The following is a 13,211-nucleotide window of genomic DNA, read 5'->3' as shown; positions in this document are numbered from 1 at the left end:
AAAGGAATTGGGTCATGCAACTTGTGGGGATGGGCAAGTTCATATTCTGTAGGGCAGGCTACAAGTTGGGAAGTACAATGAAGGCTTTCAATTAATTCCCCAGAAGAAGCTGGTTGGCCAAAGTAGAGATGGAAATTCTCCCTTCTGACTACTGAAATCATCATTTCTCCTTTAAAGTCCTTCAACTTCTTATCCTCAGTTGATTATAGATGTAATCAATCAAATAGGCAATCAACTTACTGTTGATTTAAATTCATGAAATATCCTCACAGCAACAATCAGGTCAGTGCTTGCTGGACCAAAAACTTGAACTCCATAACCTGAATTTGACACATGAACTTAACTATCACAGGAGATGAACATGCCTTTTGTGGGGGACACGATTCAATCCCAACAACACTAAATTGTGGTTCTTTCAGAATCACTTTTGAAATGAGGCACTAATGCACCTATTACTACTTCTCTACTTTCCTTCTCAACTCTCACCATCCACACTGTTTACTCAACTACTCAACCTAACTAGGCTTTCATATTCCTCTTGATCGATTGTGGCAGTAACAGAAACAGAGTAATAGGAACATTCTGGGTCCATGAGTCTTGTCACTCAGGGGCTGATCTGGCTACCCTGTTTCTCTAAAAGAACTTGATTGTAGTCATTGGCAGGATTTACCTATAGAAGGGCTCCTAACAGAACATCTTTTTGCTAGAATTCGTCACCAAATACCCAGCATTATTTTAGTTTTTAAATTTTCCATCAAAATCAAGGTCATATTCATTTATAATATAGTGGATAAAATGAGATCTCTTTTCATTGAGTATGACTTGTGTAATAACTTCTGGAAGTTCAATATTTTCTTTGGACATTGCTTCTATCTGCCTTGACAATTCTAGAATATAGGAAAACCTTTCTTTGGACATTGCTTCTATTTGCCTTGACAATCCGAGAATATAGATAGGAAAACCTTAGGGACAATAGTCATGTTGGAAAGGAATACTTAAAAATTATATTGTATACCATTTATCTGACCTGGAGATAACATCAGTTGTCCATATAAAAAGAAGAGGGGGCTGGTGGAGATTTTGCAGGGAGGGAGGGGGTTAAAGTCCCTATAACTACAACTTCATACTGCCACTACTTACCTGTAAGCTCCATTAGTCATTCTCTGAAGACCCCCCTGTTTTTCTATTTCAGATTTCAGTTCAGTCAATTGCATAGCCAGTTCTTTCTCCAACAGCTGGATCCTTTCTGTGGAAGCAATCTTATACATTTCATCCATGGTTGGCAATTGCTATTTCTGTGTATTCCTGAAAAAGAAGAGCACAAAACTTATGGCTGTCTCCTTTAGTGAATGTGTGGGATGCTGTCTATCTTTGCCCAGGAAATCATGTAAAATTTGTGGAAATTTAAAGAAACAACCAGACTAGTTGTCATTTATGATTTGATTACCATTTTGTAAACAGCAGAGAAAAAGTAAGTTAGGAACTTCATTGACCTTGCCTTTGTTCAGCCCAGTTCACCTTCAGAAATGTCTCTGCTCCAGCTTTGCCTAAGGGGTTTATTAAGTGAGAATGCATTCTCTTTACCTTGTCTCCCAACCCTTTCTCCATAGGCTCCATAAAGTTTTGTGGGAAACATGCACTGAATGCTGTAAACATTGGTTTTTGCTGACTTCTAACATCACTTCAGCTGAGACAAAGAATGTATACAGGATCTCTCTATGTACCTAGAGTATGTCCCATAAGCTTTTTGAAGTCATGAGCTTGTGGTTAGGGAAAATATACTGAAGGTGGAGATCTATCTACTATGATCCTAATTCATTAATTTTTATGCTTGGAAGAAAATTATACTTTTGGATGTAGTTTTCTTAACTTTGAGTAACTTCATTTGACATATTGAATTTACCAATAAATAGAGTTGATCCACCCCTTACCCTTACCCTTTCTGCCCTACCTGGTTGACAGCCTGTCAAATTCAACATAATTTCTTACAAAGTACCTAAGTATGGATATTCTAATTAACAATGTAGATTAACTACATGACCCAGAAGTCCTGGACACCTTGAATTGCAGGGAATTCAGTAGAGGATGTGTAGTCTCTCCCTAGACAGAGCTCCAACAAGCATGTGTGAGGGCTACTGCTGTCCTCACCTGTCCTGGACAAGTAAGAGAAAGTCACTTTTGGGTTGTGTATCTGTCAAGGTCCACCAGAAAAAGAGACCAACAGGATATGTGCTGTGTATATATATTTGAGATTAATCATAGGAATTGGCCCATGTGATGACCATGGGAATTGGCAAGTCTGAATTCTGAGGGCAGGCAGCAAGTTGGAAACTCCATTGAAGGGGAAGCTGAATTTCCCATGAAAAGGTACCTGGCTGAAATAGACATAGAAATTCATCTTTCTGACTTTGGAAAGCCTCAGTTCTGACTTTTAGGCCTCCAAATGATTGCTGAGGGCAGTCTCCTTTGTTGATTGCAGATGCAATCAGCTGCAGACACAATCAATTGACTATACATGCAGCTCCACCTGTGAAATACCCTAACAGTAACAAACAGGTCAGAGCTTGCTTAACCAAACAACTGAATACCATAACCTAGACAAGTTGACAAATGAACTTAACCATCACAGCTTCATTTAAACCCTTTTTTCCCCTTTGATATTTTTAGATTTTCATTTATCCTTTCAGAGATACTTCATCTTCCTAAGCTTATTTGCTTTAGTTGCAACAAATAATTAAGCAGTAGAGATGTTTTGTGTAAAGATTTCATTTGGGAGCTTTTTATTGTTTTCATAAATATTAAAAATGGAAATGAGCATGTATATTCAGTCTAGGTTGTGAACCTGCTGAGTAATAAATCTGTCATGTTTGGCATACTGTGGGGGCTCAGTAAAATGCACTGTTATTGTTCTTAGCAAAAGCTAAGTGTTGTTATGAAAAATATTTGCTGCTTGGCAGTGTCGCTTCAGTTGGGCAAGCTGTTCAACAGCTGCCTTAACAGCTGCATTCCAGCCAGCAGCCAAGGGCAGCAGAAAGAGAGACTGCATGACTCTTTTCCGAGAGGATGAACATTTCGTTTTTATTTCCTGATCAGTTTCAACACTACACAGCTCAGATATGAGAACATATAATCCTGCACTTAGCTTTCTACAGAGTCAAATACATATTCAGAAATTAACATAAGGAGAGGCCAGCCTTTGACAACTGTTCATGAAATGGATCCAACCCCAAGGAGTCCATGCCTGCTAAACACTCATTTCTAGCTTTAAAGAGACAAGCAACTATTTATTTGGGGATAGGAGTTTCTACTCACTGGACACCAAATGTGAGTCAGGCAGGTGCTGGGCCCTCATTTAAAGTCTCAGAAAAAAAGATACTCAAGAATTGCTTCAAAAGCTTATTGTCAAAACATAAGTACATTTAATGAGCTACTGATTGTGAAAAAACCCTCTTATGTGTTAAAAAAATTATAAAATTTAAACTCTAAGACAAAGGTATTAAGAATAGGTGGGAAAAAAATCTGAAAAAAAAAAGAAGAAATGGAGCAGGCATTGGAGGTATTCAATGGATGGTTAGAGCAGGCATGGACGGGTTTAAAATAGGCATGTTCAGAAAGTAATACTGAATAACTTTAGACTCTTAAGAAAATGTATAATGCATCTTAAGAAGTTCAAGGTGGGGAAGCGGACTTGGCCCAATGGATAGGGCATCTGCCTATCACATGGGAGGTCTGCGGCAAAGCCCAGGCCTCCTTGATCCCTGTGGAGCTGGCCCATGCGCAGTGCTGATGCGCACAAGAAGTGCCATTCCACGCAGAGGTGTCCCCCACGTAGGGGAGCCCCACGCACAAGGAGTGCGCCCGGTAAGGAGAGCCGCCCAGCGCAAAAGGAAGTGCAGCCTGCCCAGGAATGGTGCCGCACACAGAGAGAGCTGACACAACAAAAAGAAACACAGATTCCCAGTGCTGCTGAAAAGGATAGAAGTGGTCACAGAACACACAGTGAATCGACAGAGAGAGCAGACTATGGAGGGGGGCGGGTAAGGGGGAGAAATTAAAAAAAGAAAAAGTTCAAGGTGAATACCTAAAGAATAGAAATGCAATCTAGAGCTTCCCAAACAAATTGGGGTAAGGGATTGAATGGGACTTTTAAAGTACAATAGAAGGCTAGAAAAGAGGGCAAAATGAAACAAGAGTATAGTAGAAATAAGATAAAATATATCAGTAATTATAATAAATCCATATATCAATACACAGCTTCAAGCACTTTAAAAATCCCTAAAACTTAGCAATACAGTGGGGATCAAAATAAAACAATCATTTTTATTCTAGCAAATGTAGGATTTAAACTGATAACCAAGCTGACCCCATATCACTGTGGGGGAAATTCAGTCTTCTTCATGAAGATCTGCACAGACAGATACTCTATAACTTTCCTGGGTAATCATTTTGATACTTGGTCATCTTGATCATCAAAATGTTCTTCCATTTATTCAAATGAAATTTCTATTTTAAATTACATATGATCTTCTGCTTTAGTAGGGATAAGACTAAGCTGTTTTAACAAGAAGGCACAATCATCCGGTAAAGAACAAAGATGTTTATGTCTCTAATGTAACAGTTCTAATTGCTCAGACAAATGCATTAGTATTTTTCTTTCAGTGTGGCTATTGAACATGATTTTTTTAGGTGGGGTTGGGGGTGGGTCTGAATTGAAGGTCTGAATTAAATAAGATGCTCCGTGAAATAATGGACTTATCATTATTAGGACTTTTCAAATAGAGGATATTAGAGAAGTACTATCAGTATTGAATGGAGGTAGTTTAAGATTTCCAAGTTTTTTCCCCCTGACTTTTAGATTCCAAGTCTTTATGATAGAATTCTCAGACTAGGGAGATGGCAGAAAAGATAGCACATGCTAAGAAGAATTACATACTGTGAAGGATTATGGAAGGATTATGTACTGTGAGCATCCTGCAGGTAGCCTAGGTCTAGGCACATAATAAATACTTAATCATGTTTGTGGAAGGGAAGGAGGAAAGATCATTGTTCAAACTCTGTGCATATTACTTGTGGCTTTCAAACTGCATACTGGAGAACACTAGAATTTTGAGGAGGCATCAAGGGCTGATTTGGGGGGTAAGAAAGAGGTTAGAGAATGGGACCCAAGATATTTAGAAATTTCTTGGATTTTAGCTCTTTAAACATCACTTTCTCATTCTTATCCTTCTGGGACTCCAATTGCACATATGTTTGAGTGTTTGACTGTATTCCATATATCTCTTATACCCAGTTTTATTCTTTCCATTCTTTTGGTCTCTGTGTTTTAGTTTTAGGAATTTCTATTGATTTGCCCTCAGGTTCATTAATTCTACTTTTTGCTGAGTCTAAATCATTGTTAAACTTTCCAATGTGCTCTCAATTTCATTTATTATATTTTTTAAGCTAAATAATGCACATTTTTTAATAGTTTCCAATTCTGACAAAATTATCCATAATTTTATGGATTTTGCCCATCTTTTTCTCAGGTTTCTTTATTATATACATGAGAATTATTTTAAAGTCCTTGCCTGATAATTCCAACAGCTGGACCACCTGTGGGTCTGCTTTTACTGTGTTTTATTACTCACATTTTCCTGCCTCTTCCCAAGTCTCATAATTTATTAGATGCTATATTTTGTATATAAAAGAACACAGGTATTGGTAATGATGCTATTTTCCCCCATAAAGTGTTCTCCCTTTTCTGTGTTAAATATGTAATGTGAAGGGCTAATCACTTTAACTGCCAACAGGAATGAACTAGATTGGGGCTGGATTCTGGCCTTAAACTCAGTCCACCTTTTATTTGTCCTTCTTTTTCACGTGTGGCTCTGGCTCATTTAGACTTTTTTTTTAGGAGGTACCAAGCATTGAATCCAGGAACTCATAGTACTCTACCCCTGAGCTACATCTGCTCCCCTATAAGAGTTGGATTTTTCATTTGTTTTTAAGAGGTACCAGGGATTGAGCAGGGGCTCAACCATTTGAGCTACATCCACTTTCCTCACCTAGACTGTTGATTGCTATCGTCCCTTTAGCCCTTAAACACTGTGGGAGATTCAATTTTACCCTTTAGATATTTCACTCTTTAGCATCCTGCCCCATGCGGCTTCACAATCTGGCAAATGTATTGAGAAGTAAATTGGTCAAGTGTTTCATGCTGGCTTCATCCCTCTGGTAGGATTTTTGTCTCTTAAGCATCTTGAGACACATTTAATTCCGTATTTTCAGCCCAGATTTCTTCTTGTGTATGGCCTTTTGGGACTCTTGAGAATTTGTCTTGTCTTGGTCCTCTTATCCCTGAAATTTTGTCAATTGAAGATTTTGAGCTTAACCTCCAACTTCCTGCGTGTTCAAATATGGAAGGATTGTGGGAAGATGGCAGAAAAACTTGAGAAACTTGTTTGTTATATGTTTGATGCAGATGCCTCTCTACAGCAAGACTCTGCATTTCTGGTCGAACCCCACCCTCACCCCAGGGTCCTCCATATCTCAGCATTCAGCAAATACCTAATGCATATATTTCAGACCTCTTTATGTTCAAATCTGTCATGTCAGTACCCATGGCCTTGAAAAGTTCTCCTGCTTTCTCTTTGCCCCTGTAGAGTCCTTATGCCTATGGGAAGGGACTGTGGCCAGAATCAGTAAATGCCTTAAGGAAGAAAATAGCTGAGGATTGTCAACTAACCCAGGAGGGCTCCCCATTTCTGGGATCTTAGTTCTTCTAGTCTTTGTCCCTTCTATAATGTTCCAATGTCAAAAACTAAGACTTTGTTATTTATATATTGTAGTGAGAACATGGACTTCCTACTAAATCCTACCTGAAGTGGAAGTCTCAATATGCAATGAACTCTGGTATTTTCTACTCTGATTTTTAAAAAAAACTAACTTACTTCTGGTCATGACCCAATAAACCAATGTCAGGACCCATTAATGGGTCACAATATAAAATTAGAGAATAACTTGTCTAGAAGGTCTCTGAGGAAAGTCAATGTGTCTGTGTATTTGGAAGAGAAGAATCATCTAAAAGTTATATAGGTTAATGAACATCAATCCTCTCAGTGTTTTCTGAATTCTTGAACTGTAGATTTCTGCCTGAATTTTCTCTTGAAATCTAACAGAGTCAGCTTCTGGATCTACTTCTCACTGAACTGCCTTCACAAATTTAATTTCATTTTATCCCTTATCTCCAGTCCTTTTTTAAGACAAAATTTCCTTTTTAATGATGTTTTTGTTTTATTTTAGGAGATACCAGGGATTGAACCCAGGACCTTGTATATGGGAAGCAGGTGCTCAACCACTGAGCTACATCTGCTCCCCTTACTGATGTTTTAGTCATTAGTATTATAATTACCCATGAATTAAAAGTTTTCTATTATCTTGTCCACAAGGCTATAACAGTCTTCTTCAAAAAAGAAAAGAAAATATCCTTTCTATCCAAAGTATCTCCCTCAAACTTTGGATTTTACTCCCAAATTTTTATCTCTTACCTTAAATAATAGTAAACAGCCTCAATAATGCTCATGGAAGGAATTTTATTTAACTACCAAGGAACAAAAGAAGTATGCATGGAAGCAAAACTAACAGCATGGCCTGCTACCATTATCACAGTCAGAAAATAAAGTATGTATAACATAATAAAAAATTAAAGCATCTTGTACCCAAAGAAAAATAAAATTAAATAGGTAAACAAAACAAGGTCATTCTGTTTTATTTCCCAAGAATAAAGAGTCATTAAGCTTTGTTTATAAGTTACCAACTCCTGAGTATAAGAATTCTATCACCAATTTTTGCAATGCTTATAATTGGAAATCTGTGGTGACCTTTGTGACTATGACAATCTTGTGAGAAAATTGCTGTCTCTTCCATCTCTCACAAGCATACTAACTACAAACTGCATAATTTTGAACTTTCTCCCCTTGTTTTATAGTTTTATAGTTTGTTTTATAGTTTTTTCAAACAGTCCTTTTCAAACTTGCAAATTCCTTGTAAGCTATCTTTTTTTGGTTTAGATTTATTTTTATTTATTCCCCCCACTCCTCCCATTGTCTGCTCTCTGTGTCCATTCGCTGTGTGTTCTTTGTCTGCTTGTATTCTCATTAGGCGGCTCTGGGAAGTGATCCTGGGACCTTCTGGAGTGGGAGAGAGGCGATCACTCTCTTGTTCTACCTCAGCTCCCTGTTCTGCTACATCTTCGTATTTTCTCTCCTGTGTCTCCTGTTGCGTCATCTTGCTGCGGCAGCTCTCCATGTCGGCGGGCACTCTTGCACGGGGCAGCTTTTCCTGCTCGAGGTGGCATTCCCGCTCAGGGTGGCTCTCCTGTGTGGGGCCACTTTCCCACACGCACTGGCACTCTGCAGGGGCCAGCTCGCCACATGGGTCAGCTTGCCCTCGCCAGGAGGCCCTGGGCATCGAACCCTGGACCTCCTATATGGTAGACGGGAACCCAATTGGTTGAGCCACATCTGTTTCCCTGTAAACTTTTATTGAAAGTAAACTTTCCTTTTCTAAAGGCTTTTTTTCTGAGCATCCTTTGTCAATTCTGCAGGTTCCACCAAGGTTTTCTGCATTTATCTACAAGAAGTGTATTCATTCACCAGAGCCAAGTAAATTGCATTGTCCACCAAGGGCAAATCAAGGGCAATTTGAGGTATACATCTTTCCAGTCTTGGGATGAATCTCCTATGGCAATTGAGAGTTAATCTAATTGATTCTGTTTTTTCTGACTCATTATGTTTGTTTATTCTTTATTTCATGGCTAAGTCTAGTTTACATACTGGTTCTGCTTTGAGCATGACCACTTCTTTCTACATTGATAGCAGCAATGTTGGTAATATAGTTCTTAATGTTCTGGGCATCTAGTCTTTGAGAAGTAACAAATGACAGGATACCTGACATTTTATGTTGGTCTTGAGGATTCTGTAATCTCCAGTCATTTGAAATACTTATTTTCCTTTGCCTCTGGGTCTTCAGATTCTAGTCAAATTGATAACAGTTTCACTAGCAGTTGGGAAATAGCTCACATGATGACTTAAACCACTGACTTACTTTTTTGTCTTCTGACCATTGATAGAATCTTCTATGCTGTTTTTCATGTTCGTGTGCCACTATGGGTTCAAAATAATTAAGAAGAAAATATTTTGCACCCAGGAGAATAGAGAGCAGTCTTTTGATACCTGGAGCTGCTTCTATCAACCAGTGAGCTTTATGTACTCTGATTACATTTGCTCCATCTACACTAAAGTTAAAAACTGCGATTGTTAGTTTTCTTTGTGTAGTAAATTTTAAAAAGCTTTTTCCTCTTAATAAAAGGGAATGCATAGCATTTTATAAAGTCCATTTGAAATGACATATATTTCTGAAGCAGATTTTTTCTTTCCTTCTGGAAACTTCTAGAAATTAATCAGTCAAAAAAACTGTCATTTGAATGCACAATATAAATATATCTAATTAAGACAGAATAACCATCCGAGAGAATAAAATATATACAACAAATAAAATTGAATTTATTTTCACATGGTTTTAGAGTAAAGAACAGAATCATTAAAGCAAGTTATGCTTTATTTGTATAACCATTCTCAAATGAGCTTGGATTTGTGATGGAAAGGTCAGGATTGCTTCTGACTTGGTGGAAATTTATGACTGCTGTGAGAGATCTGAAAAATTCTGAGTAGATAACTTTTACTCTCTTCTCTCTCAAAAGAAAATATGAAAGTACAAATACACAAATGAGCCAGGTAAGATGTTAAAAAAGAACCCTTTGTGCAAAATAAGGTGTCATTATGCCTAATGTTGTGCCTGCAGTTCATCCCACAATCTGAAAGTGATTAGACAAAGTTTGGAAACATGATTGTCACAAACTTCATAAAAATTTTTCTAAACTGACTCCCATGAGTTATTGTTTTAAAACAAATATTCCTCACCTTTGAAAATTTTCCTAATATTATTTGGTGCTTAGTTTACTTTAAATATTGTCTGTAATTCCTTAAATTTTAAAAGCCACTTCCTCATATTTTTCTCCTCTGACAACTTTGATATTGCTTTCCCCAAATTCTGAATAATAAAACTATTACTATATCTGTGACACAAAAATTGTCTTTGGGGTTTTCCAGTTTCTAGTCAGCAACAACGATTTGCTCATTTAGCCTACAAAAGGAGGAATACTAAATATAAATGGGCATCCTGTTTATCAAGTCCTTGATATGAAAAGAACTTGCAAATATGTAAGGGAAGTTAAATCTACGTAAATGATATGTAAGTAAAATGTTATTAATAAAAATATAAAATAAAGATATATTAGCAATTGTGAAATTTTCAGGTTGGACAGAAGCATAGTTATGTCCATATGCAAAGATTGGTACAATAATTGCTAGCAAATTGATTCTTTTCTGTTGTTTTTCAAGAATTATTTTGTATCAAGGTGATAATTACAAAACATTTTACGGAATGAATGTTTAAAATGCCCTCTCTGTCCATATGTATTTTTCCTCTCTGGTTAATTATTGACTAAAATCCTTATAAAATGATTATGTGTTATTTTAGAATAAAGGTTTCCACTCTCCTTTATTCTAGTATTGTTGGCTATGACAGATTAACCTGATCCTTTAAGTCTTATTACCCTGTTCAGTTTTTTCCTTACAATTTACTAATGCATCTTGCTATAAGCTAGAGATAAGAAATGGAATATTCTGGGAGAAATGTGAAAAGCTTGAAAACCCCAATAAAGAATTTTATCAGACTCATTACTATTGATTTTACAGGGAGTAGATTTCATGGGAACAGGCTTTTCAGCATAAATTGCTCTCAGCAACTGATACCTGTCAGACTATCACAGCATGGAGTCAGGATTTGTAGCATTCTTTAAATACAGAAGCAGATGACTATGTGAAAACTGTCTGCTTATCCAAGGTCAGCAAAACAAGAATTCCCTATGACTAAATGAATTATGGCTAAATATTCTATTTTGAAAGGACATACAAGAAAAATTTATTTCTTCTTTATCCCAAACTCACAAGCTATACTTGTATAAATGGTATTGAAACACCCTGTAAATTGTATCACGTTTCCAATCCTTTATAAATCAGAAAAAGATTCTTTCAAACATCTTAATACAGTTTATAAGTAATATTCAAGAAATTTGAAAATAATTATTCTGTACAAAGTAGCATATGAAAGTATGCAAAACAATGTCAACAGTGATTAAATATTACAAAAAGTATCTATACTAAGTTCCTTTACTTTTCATACCTATGTCGCTATTTGCTTATTAGGCTCAATAAAAATCTTTTCTCCTTTACTAGGTAATAATTAACAAATTATTTTTGTAACCGTGGCCATGCCATAAATTAGCTAGGCCAACCCATTATTAAGCAACAATATCCAAACAGCTTGGTCAAGGTGAATTGGATGATTCTTGGTTCCTGGTCTCAGTACATAAGGGCAATATTTTACATATAAAAGTAATGGCATAGGAACAGGTGTAGTTCAGTGGTTGGGTGCCTGCTTACTATGTACGAGGTTCCAGGTTCAATCCCTGGTACCTCCTAGGGAAAAAGAAAAGTGGGAAGAGGGTGTGGCTCAAGTGATATGGCCTCCGCCTACTATATGGGAGGACCTGGGTTCGATTCCTGGGGACCCCTAGTAAAAAAGAAGAGAAAGCATGCCTATATGGCGAGTCAGTGCCCGTGTGGTGAGCTGAGTGCCCATGCGGTGAGCCAAATGCCCGTGTTGGTGCCTGCACAACGAGCCGAGTGCCCATGTGAGTGCCCGCATGGTAAGCCAGAGCCAGTGGTGGAGGGGGAAGGGGAGAGGTGAGGGACAGGGGATTGGGAGGGGGATGGGGGGGGAGGGGGAAGAAAAAAAAAGTAATGGCAACCCTAGGGACTTTACAAAGCCTCCAAAATTAACTCCTAAGTCACATGATTCTAGTTTTCTTAACCAGACTATAATAATTAAGCATCACTATTCATCATACTTATATAATAAAACAGACCAAATAAAACAAAATATCAAAGTAATGATACTGAATCAGAAATCACTAAGCAAATTTACATGGTCAAATCCAGCCTTAGGAGGAAACTTGGAGGCAAAATTCACACTTTAACCAGATGCTATAATGGCTAAGCAAATGCACATCACATTTCACAGTCATAAAACAAAACAATACAATACTGTGCAGTAAAGGATTAATCCAGCAGGTCTGGGCTGTTAAACTCTGCACATTCCAAAGAAATATTTGGCCCTTGCCTAGCTCCTAGGAGGTAAACTGTAAGCCCCTGGAATATGCTATCTGATAAGTGCCTTTGCTTACCTGGAGGCCTTAGCCCATGCCAGATAGTCTATACTAACAATGTGATTTATGGTGGGGGCAATGTGGTATCAACTCTGGAGAGGATGGAGCGAAGGTCAGTCATGTGGGCAGCCAGTTATGCCTATGTGACTGACCACTCCCATAAAAATTCTGGACATCAGGGTTTGGGGAAGCCTCCCTAGTTAGCAATCCTCCATGTGTATTACCACACATCGCTTCTGGGAAAATAATGTGCTGTCTGTATGACTCCACAGGGAGAGGACATCTGGAAGCTTGCACCTAGTGTCTACTGAACTTTGCCCTATGTGCCTTTTCTGTTGCTGATTTTAGTCTGTATCCTTTCACTGTAACCATCTGTAACCATGACTACAAGAGCTTTTCTGAGTTCTTTGAGTCCTTTTAGTGAACTACTGAAACTGACACTGGTCTTTTGGATCCCTGAACCTAGTTGGTGAGAGAAGTCGCACTTGCCAGAATGACCCTGGCTCACTGAAACTTGGTGGAAGCATGTTTTGGGAACAGAAAGGATGAGAGCACTGGGTTGACAAATCTTTGATTTCTGTATGGCCACTGGGTCACCCATGGTATGAAATTCAGTTGTCACTGGAGGTAAAAGTTATCAATGCAACTTAGAAATGATAGATCCAACTCCTCAGTAGTTTGCTCAGTGGATATGCAAGAAAATGAAAAGAAATAAGAAGCCAAAACTACAGTCCCTTAGTTATCATTATTTTTTAGCTAAAATAAATGTAAAGGAGAATGTTGGGCACAGATCCGGATTCTGGGCTAAGCTTGGATTTCAGCCAGTCTGAGCTAGACAATAGCCTCAAGATAATTACCAAAGCAAAAAAAAAAATATGCTGAA

At 37.8% G+C, this 13,211-nt stretch overlaps 1 protein-coding gene across 4 annotated transcripts in view; it reads right to left on the bottom strand.

The window, feature by feature from the left end:
• LOC101426333 (uncharacterized) overlaps positions 1-13,211 on the bottom strand; it is a 166,541-nt gene that overhangs the window by 138,537 nt on the left and 14,793 nt on the right. For all 4 annotated transcript variants that reach the window (XM_058307234.2, XM_012528997.4, XM_058307236.2 and 1 more), the window contains exon 2: positions 1,141-1,305. In XM_058307234.2, coding sequence (XP_058163217.1) covers positions 1,141-1,277 — 137 coding nt within the window. In that variant the 5' untranslated portion in view covers positions 1,278-1,305. The remainder of the gene's footprint in view (positions 1-1,140; positions 1,306-13,211) is intronic.

The sequence above is a fragment of the Dasypus novemcinctus genome, chromosome 11, assembly GCF_030445035.2.
Source record: "Dasypus novemcinctus isolate mDasNov1 chromosome 11, mDasNov1.1.hap2, whole genome shotgun sequence".
Classification (NCBI taxonomy): domain Eukaryota; kingdom Metazoa; phylum Chordata; class Mammalia; order Cingulata; family Dasypodidae; genus Dasypus; species Dasypus novemcinctus.
Note: the sequence above shows the minus strand (reverse complement) of the source record. Positions and strands in the feature narration are given on the sequence as shown.